The sequence below is a fragment of the Abramis brama genome (genome assembly GCF_963993115.1).
Source record: "Abramis brama genome assembly, chromosome: 12".
Classification (NCBI taxonomy): Eukaryota; Metazoa; Chordata; class Actinopteri; order Cypriniformes; family Leuciscidae; genus Abramis; species Abramis brama.
Window position 1 is genome coordinate 41,012,536 of NC_139974.1, and position 17,884 is coordinate 41,030,419.

The following is a 17,884-nucleotide window of genomic DNA, read 5'->3' on the forward strand; positions in this document are numbered from 1 at the left end:
TAATCCTGATTTTCTCCTGTTTATGGTTAAACAGGGAGAGAGGGAAGAGTTATGTAAATTATTATTCTGAATTATCTTTCTCCAGGTAATTTAGAGAGATTTCTGGGGTAGTTTTTTGTATTGTTTGTTATTTTGGCCAGGCTCTCCCCTGAAGCTATTGCCCCTATTTTCATTATTATTCTTTTTCATATTAATATTTCTGGTTTGGTTATTATTGATTTTGTGCCTTTTTTACTCTTTATAACAGAAAATGAAAAGTTAATATTGGTTGAATTAATATTGGTGGTTGTGTTGATGATTCTGGGACAGAAGGTTGGAAATCCTCGTTCTCTCCATGGTTTTCTTTTTCTTTCTCTTTTTTGTAAAATGTAATTCTTTACTTTGTTACAAGCTCCTCAACCCTAGATGGGTAGCTATGTAACACTATACCTCCTCCTCATTGTAAATATCCAAATACGCCTCTTTTTTGATCCAGAAACATACAATACAACATGCAATGCTGTAGTAATTTATTGATGTAGAAAGCAGAAAGATAAGGAAAGATGGGTAAATACACAAACCCTGGATCAAACTGGGGTTAAGAATCAGGTGTGTTTATAACCATTTCAAACCTTTACTGAATGTGCACTGATACTTATTTATCTTAAGGATAAAAGGTGCATAGGTAAAATGAAAACAATGAAAAAAGTGCAATAATACTATTGTTCAGAAAACAGAAGTTTGGTATTTTGCTTGTAGGATCAGTGGACTGTGGCGAAACATCCTCTCATTCCACTTAATCTGGCAATGAAATCAGAAAACAATTATTAAGTCAAAAAAATCACATATAGAACATATAGTACAAATGTCTACACACCATCTCTTTCTCCATTTATTGCTCACCTGCAAACACCTCAACCTCACACAGAGTGAGATATTCATTGCGCCCAGATATAAAAATGTTGACATATCTCCCCTTAATAGGCTTAAACTCAAATGTTTTTGTGACTCCAGCTGGGATGGACTCAACAGTCGCAGCCCTGTGAAGACACAGAGTAACCGCTAAATATTAAATGTACTTCTGTCAAATTAAAATGATTTATTCGAAGTAATATCTTATTTACTTGTTTTTCAACCACTTGTGTAAGTATTAAGAGAGAGACAATACTTACAGCTCATTATTGTTGCCATTATTTTCCAGGCTGTTGCCGATACGGATCTGAGCTTCATTTATCCTCCATGCACAACAATCTCCACGATTAGTGATGCTAACCCTGGTTACCTTGTAGACTACCCCCAAGTCAACTCTCCACCAGGGGTTCCAGTCCGCATTAGTGTGAGTGCATGATCCACCACTCAAAATTGAATCCCTGTTGCCATCGACAGCATTTTGAGCTTCTTCTTGATCGTATGTGGAAGACTGGTTAGCTGTGGCTCCAAGAGCAAGATTCCCTGTTTAACATAAAATAATAAACAATAGATTTTCTTGTTTTCACTTTAATGTGCTAAAGTATAATCCCAATATAATGGGCAAAATAATTCTAAAATATGTAATCCAAATAATTATTACACGGCTCTCTGGAATACTTGATTCTGATTGGTCAGTCGCCACATTCCGAGGTCTGATATTCCCAGATAATGACGTCATCAACAGTAACGCTGGATAACACACAGCTCATCCGGGTTTCTGGAGCCGGCCTTTCTTTAATGTTTCTTATATCACACTGTGGACCCGCTCTCTCTCGTTTCATACAAACACAACTGGTGCCAGTTGCGTCTGTTATAGTTATTAATTGTGTTCAAATATTAAGATTGTATTGAAGTATAATAGTATTAAGAGTACAGTAGTGTTCGTCTTATTGCTTGAATGATTGTTTTTGTACACCATAATGGATTCTAAGATAATAAATGGCCAAGAACTTAAAACAGTTTCATCTCAAATCAATATTATATTTTCATGTAATTATTAATTTGTTGTACATGACTGTACATTATCCCTTAAATATTTGTCTTGTTTGAACTTGTAGGTTTGTCTTGCTAGGGATATTCTTTCTTCACAGAAGCTTTACGTTTATTACAAGCGAGCTAATATAATATTTCAACTCTTTTTCAAATACTTTGTGTCCAAAAAAAATGTGTGGTTAGTAGCAATTTAATAAGACGGGGTCCTGATCAGCCTTTCAGGGTTTACTTTACAATAACAACTGTGTTGATTCACATTATCCCTTATTGGTTATCACATTTTCAGTAAGAATATTATAATATAAGAATGTAGTAACAATAATATGTTATATTATGTGTTACTGACAACATTCAAAGTAATGAAGAACACTCACTTGGAACACACGTGTGCGTTGATGTGTACTTTTCTGTTAATAAAATAATAACAGTTATACACACATTAATAAGAACATAAATTATATCACAGAGTCTTCTCTCCCTGTCCCTTACCTTCAAACACCTCGACTTCACACAGAGTGAAATATTCCTTGCGCCCAGGTATAAAAATGTTGACATATCGCCCCTTAATAGGCTTAAACTCAAATGTTTTTGTGTCTCCAGCTGGGATGGACTCAACAGTCGCAGCCCTGTGAAGACACACAGAGAAATAGAGAGGGGCGAATCAAAACGGCAAGAAGCATATTAAATATACTTCTGTCAAAGGCAAGTTTTTATATTAAAATGATTTTTTCAAAGTAATGTTATTTAATGTAGTAAATGTCTAAGGGTATTAAGTAAGGGATAATGTATAGCGAGGCGGTTGTTATAGCGAATAACAACCCCGACAGGCTGAACAGCTATAACAACCGCCTCGCTCTACATTATCCTGCTTATTACATGGCTACCTACAAAATAAAAAAAAATATTTTGACACAAAATATTGATTTAAAAAGGAGTTTATTGATTTAAAAACGATTGTATTGCTAACACTAAAGAAAATAGTCCGTTCCGCGTCCATAGCAACGCTCTGTTTTTCATGGCAACGGTGTGTTATTCTTCGCAGCGGTCTGATATCAAGAAATAACAGACCGCATTCAAATAATTAAATAAATTCTGTTATGAAATAACAGACCGCATTCTACATTGGAATTCAACCAAGCCATGTATTAAGAGAGAGACAATACTTACAGCTCATTATTGTTGCCATTATTTCCTAGGCTGTTGCCGATACGGATCTGAGCTCCATTTATACTCCATGAATAATCTCCACTATTAGTGATGATAACCCTGGCTACCTCATAGACTTTCCCCAAGTCAACTCTCCACCAGGGGTCTTTGTTCGAATCAGTCAAAGTGCATGACCCACGAAGGAAATATGGATTCCTGTTGCCATCGACAGCCCTTTGAGCTATGTTTCCACTGTATGTGGAAGACTGGACAGCTGTGGCTCCAAGAGCAAGATTCCCTGTTTAACACAAAATAATAAATAACTTTTCTTTTTTTACTTTAATGTGTTTTTCCCAATAAAATGGGCATAATAATGCTAAGCTATGTAATCCAAATGATTATTGCACGGCTCTCTGGAATACTTGAATCTGATTGGTCGGTCGTGACATTCCGAGGTCTGATATTCCCAGATAATGACGTCATCAACAGCAACGCTGGATAACACACACTCATCCGGGTTTCTGGAGCCAGCCTTTCCTTAATAGGCTTGTTTGAGATGAGCAAAATCTGCACAGAACCGATCACCAGTGATCAGCGCGAGATGCATGCCGGTTAGAAATGTGTCCGAGTGCGGTCCGCCTTGCTCTGATGTCATGCTGACGTATGGCAAAAAACTCTCGCGACCGCAAGGCGCACGTGTCGGATTCTGCAGTGGAGCGCAGTTGATATCCACCAACTGCGCTGATCAAAAGCATGATGGGAAACGACTTGCTGACGACACAGCTTGATGTTCATTGGTTTAAACAACTGTGATGTATTGTTCTCTTTTAAAATGTTTGATTTTAAAACTCTAATATCGGGTTTTATGTGTATATGTTATGTGTGAATATTCCCAAACTATCTGACAGTGCGATCTCTTTGGGTTATGCAATTTAATTTTTATTAAAAAAAATTAAAAAATAAAAACACATATGTCTGTATTAAAGAAAAAAATTGATATTTGGAATGGAATTAAATAATAAGTACTTTGGGTCTCTTGTTCATTTTATTTATTTTAAAAGCAACAGAACTTGAATTACATCCAGTTTATTAGCAGCACTGTGCACAAGCGTGAATCCCGCGATATCCATCTTTGATCTCACATGTGTCAGATCCACTACGAGAAGAGAGATCTGTCCGGCTTGCCTGCACTTTTTTCACTCCTCTTCTCACTGCAGCCGCCTACTTTTCAGGCGAGGCAAGGCGCATCTCAAACAAGCCTAATGTTTCTTATATCACACTGTGGACCCGCTCTCTCTCGTTTCACACAAACACAACTGGTGCCAGTTGAGTCTCTGTTATAGTTATTGATTGTATTGAAATATTCAGATTGCATTGAAGTATTTTTAGTATTAAGAGTACAGTAGTGTTCGTCTTGTTGCCCGAATGATTGCTTTTTACACCGTAATGGTCGGTGTTTTCTGAAACCATATTTCCAATGAACATTCGCTAACAACATCGCAAAGTTGAGTGGTTAGAAGCAGAGTTCCCTTTCAAGGGAACTCCCGTTGCGTCGAGAATGACGCTATGGGGAACGCTTTGCGTGATGACGTCTTGAAGCACATGTAAAATCAGTCCAATGGTGTAGCGGGACGTCAGAGGCGGGTGACGTCACGTACCAGGAAGCTATAAAAGCCGGCCCGAAACAGAAAACGAAAGCTTTCTGAGTCTTCAGTCGCGCTCTGTGTTGAAATCTGTCCTTGTTATTTGGTGTTGTCTGTCTATATATATATATATTTATTCAGATATGGCGAGCAAGCAGCAGTATCGAGTGTGTGTCCATCCCTGCCCGCGTTATTTAACGGGAGGTGACACACACACTCTTTGTGTTGTTTGTTTGGGAGAGGAGCATGCCCAGTCAGCACTCGAGGGTGGTGACTGTGTGCATTGCTGTGCGCTTCCATTGCGGACGCTCCGATCCCGGTTGGCTCGGTTCAATCCCGACCACGTTCCCCAGGGCTCGGGTCCCGCCGCGGCTGAGGCTCGGCGGCGATCTCAGACCTGGGGTTCGCAAATGGATCTGTCAGTGGATGTTGAGACGGGCTCTGCCTTATCTCAGCCTCTTACTGACAGATCCAGTGCCTCTCATCAGGGTGTGGAAGCACGCGCTGCGGTTTCTTCCCCCCCGATAGAGGCACCAATACTGCAACTATCCAGCTCTGAGGAGTTGGATGTTGTAAGTATTGATGCTGAGTCTGAGGATTCGCCACCTCAGTCTCATGCTTTTGAAGAACTGCTCGATGTGATCACGAGAGCAGTTGACAGATTGTCTATTGAGTGGCCAGAGGATAGGCAGGACGTTCGTTCAAAAAGCAAACTCGACGAACGCTTCCTGCCATCTCGTGCTCAGCCCCAGCGTAGGAGCCTGCCGTTTTTCCCCGATCTCCACACCGAGGTGTCGAGATCGTGGGGGAGACCAGTCTCTTACAGAGTTTACACACCACACACCTCTCTATATTCCACTATTTCACAATATAAAGAGCATGGTTATGGGGAGATGCCGAAGGTGGAAGAGACGCTCGCGGGCTATCTCTCTCCAGCAACGGCATCTTCCCTGAAGGCTCCTACACTTCCCTCAAAGCCAGTAAAGTTGACATCTTCCCTGATTAATAAATCGTATGCAGCCGCTGGTCAAGCTGCAGCGTGTCTGCATACGATGTCTATTTTACAAGCCTATCAGGCAGAATTATTGGGGGATTTAGAGGAGGGCGGGGGAATCGGTCCCGACACTGTGGCTGAACTGCGCAGAGCCACGGATGTTTCTCTCAGAGCCACCAAGGAGACCGCTAAATCTATCGGGCGGTCTATGGCAGCCCTGGTGGCTACTGAGAGGCATCTGTGGCTCAACCTGAGCGATATTAAGGACAAAGAAAAGCATGTTCTGTTAGACGCTCCGGTTTCCACTGCCGGGTTATTTGGGGATGCAGTAAATATTGCGGTTGCAAAATCACAAGAAGCCGCTAAACAAGCATCTGCTCTTCAAAAGCTTCTTCCCCGCCGTTCTTTCTATGAGGCTGCTGAGCGGGAGCAGCCTCACTCCTCTAAAAAGGGTGCTGAGCATCGTGCCACTCAGAAGCAGAGCGTGTCCTCCCGTGCTCCCCCACAAAAATCTCGGGGACACGGAGGGCGCGCTCAAACCCAGCAGTCTTCGAGGGGTAGAACGGATCTGCGGACCGTTATTACCGCCAAGAAGGCTGCTGGGAAGAAATCCTGACGTCCGAGGGCTCAGGATTAATGAGGGTAGTCCCCCCCGAAGCAGAGCGGTTAACACCTCTTTTTACGGTGCCCGTCTCTCTTCGGTACCCTCAGGGGACCGTTCTGCCAACCCTGCCGCCATCGGTGTTACAGGGCGCAGCGGTCTCCGGCGAGCACATATCTCAAGGACCACCCGGAAACGTAGTGGCCTCGGGATGCCCGCCCCCTCCGAGGAGGGTGTTAGAGCAGTCTGTTCGGTCGCTCCCTGCCGGTGCGCCGTTACAGGGCGTCGAATTGACTGCTCAACAACAACAAAATCCAGAAACCAGTCTCGAGAGGCTGGTACCTCTAGTAGAATCTTTGACAGCGTGGAAGCTACTGTCAAATGTTTCTCGTTGGGTCCTGCAGACCGTAGGAAAAGGGTATCAGATACAATTCAAGAAACGCCCACCTCGGTTTATGGGGGTCCTACCCACAGTGGTGGGCCCCGAGCAGGTTCTGGTTATGGAACAGGAAGTAAACACTCTGTTAGAGAAGGGGGCCATAGAATATGTACCTCCCTCCGACAGGGAAACCGGGTTTTACAGCCGGTACTTCATAGTTCCAAAAAAGGACGGGGGATTGCGTCCCATTTTGGATCTTCGAGTTCTGAACGAGTCAGTCATGCAGCTCAAGTTCAAAATGTTGACATTGAGACAGATCGTGCCACAGATCAGGTCCGAGGACTGGTTTGTCACGATAGATCTCAAGGACGCATATTTCCATATTTCCATCCGTCCGTGTCATTGGAAGTTCCTGAGGTTTGCTTTCGGGGGCAAAGCATACCAATATCGTGTTCTTCCATTCGGCCTAGCTTTATCACCCCGCACTTTCACGAAATGTATGGATGCAGCTCTGGCGCCTCTGCGCCTTCAGGGGATTCGCATCATGAACTACATCGACGATTGGTTGATTTTAGCTCAGTCGCATCAGTTGGCGGTTCAACATCGAGATGTTGTTCTCGCCCACATGAAAGAGCTGGGGTTACGGCTGAACGCCAAGAAGAGTGTGCTTTCTCCACTCCAGAGAACCACTTTCCTAGGCGTGGTTTGGGACTCAGTGTCGATGCAGGCGCGCCTGTCACCGCCACGTATAGAGTCCATCCTTGCAGCTGTGAAAAGTGTAAAGCTAGGCCAGCTACTCACTGTCAAACAGTTCCAGAGACTGTTGGGTCTCATGGCAGCAGCTTCCAACGTGATACCTTTTGGACTGCTGCACATGAGGCCCCTGCAGTGGTGGCTCAGGACCAGGGGGTTTTCCCCGAGGGGCAACCCATTTCGCACAATCAAGGTCACGCGGCGATGCCTACGTGCCTTGGTTATGTGGAAGAAACCTTGGTTCCTGTCCCAGGGCCCAGTGTTGGGAGCTTCTTGTCGTCGCAGACTGCTAACGACGGATGCTTCCCTCACGGGTTGGGGAGCGATCCTGGAGGGTCGCTCAGCTCAAGGTCTGTGGGAAGACCATCATCGTTCCTGGCATATCAATCGCCTAGAGATGTTAGCTGTCTTCCGGGCTCTGAGGAGCTTTGTCACAGACATCAGGGGACACCATGTGTTAGTGCATACGGACAACACGTCGGTAGTCGCCTACATCAACCACCAAGGGGGTTTGCGCTCGCGCCCATTATCAAATCTGGCACGCCATATCCTCTTGTGGTCCCAGGGGAAGTTGCTGTCACTCAGAGCAGCCTACATCCCCGGGGTTCAGAATATAGGAGCAGACACTCTGTCGAGGCAGGGGCCGAGGCCCGGGGAATGGAGGCTCCACCCCGAGGTGGTGGAGCTGATATGGAGGGAGTACGGCCAAGCACAAGTGGATTTGTTTGCGTCTCGAGAGACGTCTCACTGTCCACTTTGGTTCTCCCTCACGCATCCAGCTCCTCTGGGACTGGATGCTATGGTTCAGACGTGGCCGAGGCTACGTCTGTACGCCTTTCCCCCAGTTGCTCTGCTCCCGGGAGTTCTGGAGAGAGTTCGCAGGGACCGGGTTTGCCTGCTTCTAATAGCCCCGCGTTGGCCGGGCAGAGTATGGTTTCCCGATCTGGTCTCCCTCCTCGACGGGCATCCTCTGGAGTTACCCGTCAGGAGAGACCTTCTGTCCCAGGCAGGGGGCTCAATATTTCACCCCCGCCCAGAACTGTGGAACCTGTGGGCTTGGCCTCTGAGGGGGCCCAGCTCATAGAGTCAGGTCTCTCAACTGAGGTTGTTGAGACCATTCTACAGTCCAGAGCTCCCTCCACGAGGAAACTTTATGCCCTGAAGTGGAGAGTATTCACTTCTTGGTGTAGTGACCGTCGGTTGGACCCAGTCCACTGCCCAATTGGTACAGTGCTGGAGTTCCTGCAGGACCGGTTCACTGCAGGTCTGACCCCGTCCACTTTAAAGGTCTATGTGGCGGCCATAGGTGCTTACCACATTCCTTTGGGTGGAATGTCTGTGGGGAAGGACCCTCTGGTATCTCGTTTCCTTCGTGGCACTTGGAGGCTGAGGCCTGCAGTCCGCTCTAGGGTGCCGCCATGGGACTTGTCCATTGCTCTACAAGGCCTGTCCCTGGCCCCCTTTGAGCCCATTGAGGAGGTTTCGGAAAAGTTTCTGACTTTGAAAGCTATTTTCCTTCTTGCCATTTCTTCTCTTAAGAGAATTGGGGATATTCAAGCATTGTCGGTTGCTCCGTCCTGCTTAGAGTTTGCTCCGGGTATGGTGAAAGCTTTTCTCCATCCCAGACCGGGTTATGTCCCCAAGGTCCCCACTAATGTGGCCAGACCTATTATTCTGCAGGCCTTCTGTCCTCCTCCCTTCCAGAATGCGGACCAGGAGGCTAATAATTTGCTTTGCCCAGTTCGGGCGTTAGACGCCTACGTCCACAGAGCTGCCCTGTGGCGCAGAAGTGATCAGTTGTTTGTTTGCTTTGGCTCCCCTAACAAGGGAGGGCCGGTGTCTAAGCAAAGAATGAGCAAGTGGGTGGTCGAGGCTATCTCACTTGCTTATGAGGCGGCTGGGCAGCCTTCTCCTTTGGCTGTCCGGTCGCACTCTACAAGGAGTATGGCGGCCTCTAAGGCCCTTATTTCAGGAGTTTCACTACAGGATGTCTGTGATGCGGCAGGCTGGTCCTCACCGCACACTTTCGTCAGGTTTTACTCTTTGGATCTAGACTCTGCTCCAGGGTCTCATGTTTTGTCATCCTAGTGCTGCTCTATTAGATTACACACAGGACAGACATTCGTAGCTATGGAGGCGTTGGTATAGACGTTCCCCATAGCGTCATTCTCGACGCAACGGGAGTTCCCTTGAAAGGGAACGCCTCGGTTACGACTGTAACCTCGGTTCCCTGAAGAGGGAACGAGCGTTGCGTCGCCTTGCCATATCTCCTTCATGCCTGTCAGCTCGACTTCAGACTTTTACGAAGCTTTCGTTTTCTGTTTCGGGCCGGCTTTTATAGCTTCCTGGTACGTGACGTCACCCGCCTCTGACGTCCCGCTACACCATTGGACTGATTTTACATGTGCTTCAAGACGTCATCACGCAAAGCGTTCCCCATAGCGTCATTCTCGACGCAACGCTCGTTCCCTCTTCAGGGAACCGAGGTTACAGTCGTAACCGAGGCGTTTTCTGTTTGCATGACATGTGGACTCAATAAATACTTTTGAGACAAATATGTGTAAAAATTGTGTAAATGACTGTACATTATCCCTTAAATGTTTGCCTTGCTAGGAATATTTTTTCATCAAAGAAGATTTGCATTTTTTACAAGTGAGCTAATATATGTTAAATATAATACTTAAATACTTATAATAATAATAATACTTATAATACTTAATAATTTATTTCTGGCTAGTAGCCATGGGTTATTTTGCGATAACTGTTTTGATGATGGACATTATCCCTTACCAAATATTCAGTAAGAATATTATATACGTGTTACTGACAACATTCAAATTAATGAAGAACACTCACTTGAATCACAAGAGCAAGATGGTGTGTCCTTTACTGTTAATACAATAATGACAGTTATAAACACATTACCAAGTACAAAAAAACAATTATACCATAGAGTCTTTATAAATAAATAACACATTTTCAATAACCATTTATCATCCTATAATTTTAATAAATTAATCTTATTATGATACACAATAATTACAGATTTTCAAATCCAGGCATTTTTACTTGTATTATTCTAAACGTACCTGTGGAATCAGCGGCACACATCCCAGTAAAAAGTGTTAGAAACAAAACCACACGCATGTCCATCCTGATATAAGACATAACAACACATCTCATATCAGCATATGAAGGAATCATTTTCAATTTCTCATCCTCATTTAAACAAAGAAACATATATATTGGTATTGTAATGATAAAATGGTATATGCTCGGAGAGGATGGCACGGCAGCCAAACTGCAAAATATGAATAGCCTATACTAACCTTACACACCATACTAATATTTGTTTGAAATGCTTCACATATTCTTTATTGTAAATAATTGTAATTAATTATAATTAATATAAGGAAAGTGATATTATCGGCTGTTTTTTGTATTATCAACTGTTCCTCTGTTTATTTGTTTGATTTTCTATTGTGGTGTAATTCTATTCTGTATTTAAATATAATTCAAATGCTTTAGCAATAGGCTACTATATTCCACATATCAGGCCAATAAAGCAACAACTCTATCAGTGGACAAGCTGAACAGAATATCTGACACACTCGGTCTCTCTTAGTGTATTTATTAGTTGCCGTATCAACACTATATAGAGAAAAAAATTGCAATTGCAAAAGTAAATTTCTTACTTAGCCTACGTTAATTTTTCATTTCTTTTTTTGTGTTTATTTAAAATTAGACAAATCTGATATTATTTTAATCTTATATCTGTTAATTAACAGTTGAGATAGTTCTTTAATGCTGATTTAACAGCAGAAACACTCGTCATGTTTAAACCCCAGTTGCTCAGGCGGGGCATGTTGTCACACTGCATTACAATGAGCCTCTATTAGAACTATGATATTCTATTCTACATTTTTATATAATAGGCTTCATAAATGGAATTAATAATATTTTTATAAACAATTAATATATTTATTATTTATCCAATATATTATTCATATGAGGAATATTATGACCAATCATACGAATAATAATATATTCAATTTCACATTTATATCATACAAACACGTCAAAAAGAGACATACATCAAATTAAAGCTTTCTTAAGAGTATCACTGTGTTATTTCACTGATCTAACACATTACAGTAACATAATTATCAAAAGAATCACGAAGATGGAAATGACTCCTACGTCACACTCCAGCTCTGATCACTGCTAGCCTCAAACGCTACTCCTGCTCTTTCTTCAGGTTTTTTGCTTCAGAACGAGACCCTTTTCACTGGTCTGTGTCTACGTCTCAGATGCACAGATCAAAACACGCGATGGAGCCAAAAACCTTTGTTACCTGTAGTTGGTGATGAGCGATTTCGAAACACTGATTCTTCAGATTCTTCAAATCTTCGGTTTCGAATCAGTGGTTCAGAGCGTTTATAAAACTGCCAAAGTCACGTGATTTCAGTAATCTAGGCTTCGTTACATCATAACTGTGTCGAAATGTTTCAAATGTCCGTTTCTCAATACCAAACTAGTTCGGTCTTGACCTCTCTGCCTCTAATATAATACATACTAAATATAATATTAACACATAAAACACAATCTTGACTCTCTTTGTTAAATGTCAGTTTTAATGATCAATAATAGCCATTATAAAAGTATAAGTAAAAAGTATCAGAAGCTAAACAATAAGAAATAATAATTTGTTACATTTATATTGCCCTTTTCTGGGTACTCAAAGCGCTTATATGGAAGAGGGAATCTCCTCAACCACCACCAATGTGCAGCATCCACCTGGACACCAGAACACACACACACACACACACACACACACACACACAGCTTACTGGTGGAGAGGAGACAGTGAATGAAGCCAATTAGTTTATGGGGATGATTAGGAGGCCATAATGGATCAATCATATGCATCTATTCATGGATAGATGCACTTTTATGATGGACAGATGCACTTTTATCATGGACAGATGCACTTTTATCATGGATAGATGCACTTTTATGATGGATAGATGCACTTTTATGATGGATAGATGCACTTTTATGATGAATATATGCACTTTTATGATGGATAGATGTACCTTTATGATGGACAGATGCACTTTTATGATGGACAGATGCACTTTTATCATGGATGCACTTTTATCATGGACAGATGCACTTTTATCATGGACAGATGCACTTTTATGATGGACAGATGCACTTTTATCATGGACAGATGCACTTTTATGATGGATAGATACACAGATGCACTTTTATGATGTATAGATGCACTTTTATGATGGAAAGATGCACTTTTATCATGGATAGATGCACTTTTATGATGGATAGATGCACTTCTATGATGGATAGATGCACTTCTATGATAGATAGATGCACTTATGATAAAGAGATGCACTTTTATGATGGATAGATGCACTTCTATGATGGATAGATGCACTTTTATCATGGATAGATGCACTTTTATGATGAATAGATGCACTTCTATGATGGATAGATGCACTTTTATCATGGATAGATGCACTTTTATCATGGATAGATGCACTTTTATCATGGATAGATGCACTTTTATGATGAATAGATGCACTTCTATGATGGATAGATGCACTTTTATCATGGATAGATGCACTTTTATCATGGATAGATGCACTTTTATCATGGATAGATGCACTTTTATGATAGATAGATGCACTTATGACAAATAGATGCACTTATGATAAATAGATGCACTTTTATGATGGATAGATGTACTTTTATGATGAATATATGCACTTTTATGATGGATAGATGCACTTTTATGATGAATATATGCACTTTTATGATGGATAGATGTACCTTTATCATGGATAGATGCACTTTTATGATGGACAGATGCACTTTGATGGACTTCAAAAAATATACAGCCATTCACTACCATTATAAAGCTCGGAAGAGCCAGGACATTTTTTAATATAACTATTAAAATAACTATTTTTTAATATATTCGTCTGAAAGAAGAATGTCATATACACCTAGGATGATTGGAGGCTGAGTAAATCATGAGCTAATTTTTATTTTTGGGTAAACTATCCCTTTAATTCATGAACATATCCTACATATAAATTCAATGTAATGCATTAATGTGTTTGTTATTAGTCTGCAGCCGAAACCAGGCTGGAGATCAAAGGCGGGCTGCAGGCAAACGGAATCCAGAAACAGGCAGAGGGTCACTAGGCAGGCTGCAGACAATCAGAGAGATTCAGCAAGGCAAGAGTCAAGACACAGGTAGGCAAGGAAAACCAGGAACGCTCAGACATGCACACAACAGTGAAACAATACTTTGCAAAGGGACACCAGGTTAACAAGCCAGATATAGGTTAACTGATCAGAGTTAAATCAGAACAGGTGATAGTCAATCAGCAGTCAACAATGCATACTAGGAAGCAAGTACGCAAATCCATAAACACAAAAGGGGGCGCTGAAACTTGAGTAAGGATAATCCAGAAGGGCTGGCTACCGTAACAATATGCTTGTAGACAGTATTTTAAAGAAACAAAACAAAGAAGAGCAAAGAAGAAAGAAGCCAAGAAAAGGAGAAGACAGAAGAAGGGAAGGTCCTCATCAGGAATCAACCGTCTCCAAAGCAAGAGAGATTATGTGAATCATTAGACAACAAGAGTGATTGAATAAATGATTGTTGAGACATAAAAAAACTGTCAATTGGGGAAAAACATATTGAGGAAAGTTGTTGGAAATATAAAGTGGAGAAATTGGCAGAGGGTGTAACACTTGTTGAGGTTTGACAACGCCTGTTAAGTATGTTTCTGCTAAGTCATGAAGTACGTGTGATGTGTAACTCAGATAGGTATGAATAGGAATAGGACAACATCTTTTACATATATCCTGTTGCTTAAGAGAGATAAAGCTTGCAAAACTGCCGTTTTTGCAGGTCAGTCAAGGTGCATATCGAGCAAATGAGACACGTATAACTCCAGCTTTGCTATGATGTACTGAAGTGTGAAGGTAAAAACTGTTGCTGTAGCATTCCCGGCTGAACAGATGCAATTCACTCTCAGGAACTGATGTTTATAAAGGATTTAATTTCCAAAAACACTGTAAGAGCTGAATAAAAGCAAACACACAAATAAACATTAGACATCTGACTGCAAATTGAATATAAATGTCCATAACAAATGTATAAACTAATGAATAGGCCTACACATTTGCAATCTAATTGGCTACACCATGTGACAATAAATCAAGTGTTTAGTATGCAGGCTAATGTAATAACCTTGCCTTACTGTACTGTAGTAAACCTGAATAATATGAATTACTTTTGGTACAGCTGATGATTTCAGTTTAGAGAGAATAACATAAAATATATAAAATAACCAACTAAAGACAGTAATTTACTGTAAACAATCTATCAGAAGTGCAAATCAAGAGAAACTAAGCAATAATACACTGTGTTCTGCATGTGACAGTAACAATGAATCACACACACTCTCTACATAACATCATAAGCAAATGAAATGGTCATCACTAGCCATCACATACTATGGTTATTCCATTACCCTTCAAATGTGCAAATCGAAATTGCGAATTGAAAATACGCCCAATAGAAACACGTCAATTTCGCAAAACCATGAGGTGGTTTTTCAGGCAATTCGTAAAAAGGAATATTTCGCAAAACTGCAATGGATATGTTTTTTTTTTTTTTTTGCATGGAGGTTCACAGATAATTACGTAATTACGGGAATATTAGATTCCAAGCAACAGAGAAATGCCATAATCAAGACTTAGAAGCAGACATAAAGGAAAAGGCCTTTGACAAGCCATGCCAAATCTTACGGTCCAAATGGAAAACTCTAAAACAAAAATATCTTTCAGAGAAGAGAAATCGGTAACACTTTACAATACGGGTGCACTAATCTGCATTAATTCATGCTTAACTAATGCACAGATAATCATGTGTTAATGTATGACTCATGAAGAACTAAACCATTAATTAATGATTACTGCATCAGCAACTAATAAAGATTCTAAATGATTAATAGATTGAGTAATATATGAATTGTTATTAATTAAATGTGTCATAATGTATTCATTCCTTAATAACTTATTTTATTAACTAAAAGTGACTTTACTTGTTGAGGCACATGACTATTAACTAATTGTTAAGTAATATGGCATTTTGGTTTTGACATCCACACTAAGCCATGGATTTTAATTTCCAACCATGTACAACCAAGATTTCACTGAGTCCGATGAACCTTGTTGTTCACGCACAGGAATATGTCAGGTTCAGCTTGAGGTCGTGTTACACTGAGAACATGCGGTCGAGCGCTGCTGTTTCATTACACTGTGTCTCGACTGGACAAAGATTATAGAACGTCCATTATAGTCAGTGATACTACACTGGATGCGACGCTACACGACAAAACCCGACAGTAAACCGATGCCACACTCTATTCCTGACGTACTCAGAGCTCTTGTGCTAGTTTATTTTTATTTATTTATTTATTTATTTATTTATTTAAAAGGGACAATGCATATTAATGAACATCTTAGCTTTTCAGCAATGTAAATATGCCAGAGTTAGCCCCAAGGCTATTTTACATCTGTAGTCCCCCGTCAGGTCATCACAGTACCAAGTAACACAACTAAACATTGAAATTAAATACGATACAACACAATTTAAAAGATACCACAATTTTCAACAACATATTATAAGAAATACCACAGTTAGCAGACAGGGCATCTAACACGGCGGACATACACATATACACATACACAGTAAAGTGCTATTCTATGTACATTAAGTACATTTTAATTGTGTTAAATTGCTTTCAAATGCAAATGCAGTAAAGTGCCAGATCTGGATTGGTATACATACATATACTTAAACAGTACAACAGTGAACATACCCATATTCATAAATTACAACAAATACCGTTAGTGGGCTCAAATTTGATGTGTCTTAAGCCATTGTTTGAGTTGGTTCTTAAAGCTTGGGTAAGTCGAACATTCTCTCACAGCAGCCGGTAACTTATTCCAGATCTCTGACCCCTTAATTGACAATACATATTGTCCAAATGTTGTACGTCTGTAAGGCACCATACAATCACCTCTCGTGATTCGTTACGTTCTGTTACGAAGGACAAATGGACTTGCGATAGTCTGTCATGTCCAGTGTAGAGCTGGTCTCGTCCAGTGTAAACACAGTGCAACAGCTTCAGGAGTTCAGATTCTGGTGTGCTGATATTTGTGTGCAGCAACTCACCCATCCTTCAAACACATTCTCTGACATTACATTCACTGCATGTGCAAACTGTCAAAACCCATAAATGCCATATTACTTAACAATTAGTTAATAGTCATGTGCCTCAACAAGTAAAGTCATAACATAATGATACATTTGCAAATCATTAGTTAATGATTAATTAAAGCAGACAACTGGAAGTTGAAGTACATTGCTTTGACCAACTGTGGTAATTAACGCATTAATTTACACTTTTAGTTAATAAAATAAGTTAAGGAATTAATACATTGACACATTTAATTAATAACAGTTCATATATTACTTAATCTATTAATCATTTAGAATCTTTATTAGTTGCTGATGCAGTAATCATTAATTAATGGTTTAGTTCTTCATGAGTCATACATTAACACATGATTATCTGTGCATTAGTTAAGCATAAATTAATGGAGATTAGTGCACCCGTATTGTAAAGTGTTACCGAGAAATCTTTGCAAAAGAGGTGCTGGTGGGAAAGGGAAAGTAAAATTCAAGTATTTCGACTTAATGGACTAAATACTTGGCCAGAGACCTATTGTGACGTTGATGAACACAGTTCTAGGTAAGCATAGGTAAGGCAAACATTCTTTTCTTTCTTTTTTTGGCATGAACTGATATAATATGAATTAGCCTGGTGTATTTTAATCATATTTAACATTTCCTTTTTAACATTAGAAAAATTAAGAATGACTCATTTTCTATATTAAAAAAGAACTATCAATCAGAAGGGAACAGACAAAGAAGATGATCATGTTCATATTTCAAAGTCTGAAGATAATAGATCATTTATAAGCGGTAGAAATTTGAGTATAAAATGATACATCAGGCTAATGCATACATCCATTACATTCACAACTCATAAGAAATATGCCTTTCTGTTCAAATCACTCACTCTCTCACACACACACACACACACACACAATAGAAAAATGTGTTTCCTTTTCCATTGTTCCCTATAGTTCCCTTTCAAGGGAACTCGCGTTGCGTCGAGATTGACGCTATGGGGAACGCTTTGCGTGATGACGTCTTGAAGCACATGTAAAATCAGTCCAATGGTGTGGCGGAACGTCAGAGGCGGGTGACGTCACGTACCAGGAAGCTATAAAAGCCGGCCCGAAACAGAAAACGAAAG

At 40.7% G+C, this 17,884-nt stretch overlaps 1 protein-coding gene across 1 annotated transcript; it reads right to left on the bottom strand.

The window, feature by feature from the left end:
• Positions 1-495: 495 nt before the first annotated feature.
• Positions 496-12,007, bottom strand: LOC311093309 (uncharacterized protein). The gene is made up of 9 exons (XM_084130616.1): positions 11,812-12,007; positions 10,547-10,611; positions 10,314-10,346; positions 3,109-3,385; positions 2,431-2,567; positions 2,316-2,348; positions 1,152-1,431; positions 883-1,019; positions 496-780 (listed from the first exon to the last, which is right to left on the bottom strand). The coding sequence occupies exons 2-9, from the start codon at positions 10,608-10,610 to the stop codon at positions 776-778; spliced, it is 966 nt and encodes a 321-aa protein (XP_083986742.1). The 5' UTR covers position 10,611; positions 11,812-12,007; the 3' UTR covers positions 496-775.
• Positions 12,008-17,884: the final 5,877 nt, after the last annotated feature.

Excerpts from the sequence above, each read along its gene's own strand:
- LOC311093309 (XM_084130616.1), bottom strand. The coding sequence starts at position 10,610 with ATGGACATGCGTGTGGTTTTGTTTCTAACACTTTTTACTGGGATGTGT. Across the intron at positions 10,347-10,546 it reads GTGTGCCGCTGATTCCACAG|TAAAGGACACACCATCTTGC; the intron begins GTACGTTTAGAA and ends TTGTATTAACAG. Across the intron at positions 3,386-10,313 it reads ATCTTGCTCTTGTGATTCAA|GGAATCTTGCTCTTGGAGCC; the intron begins GTGAGTGTTCTT and ends TGTGTTAAACAG.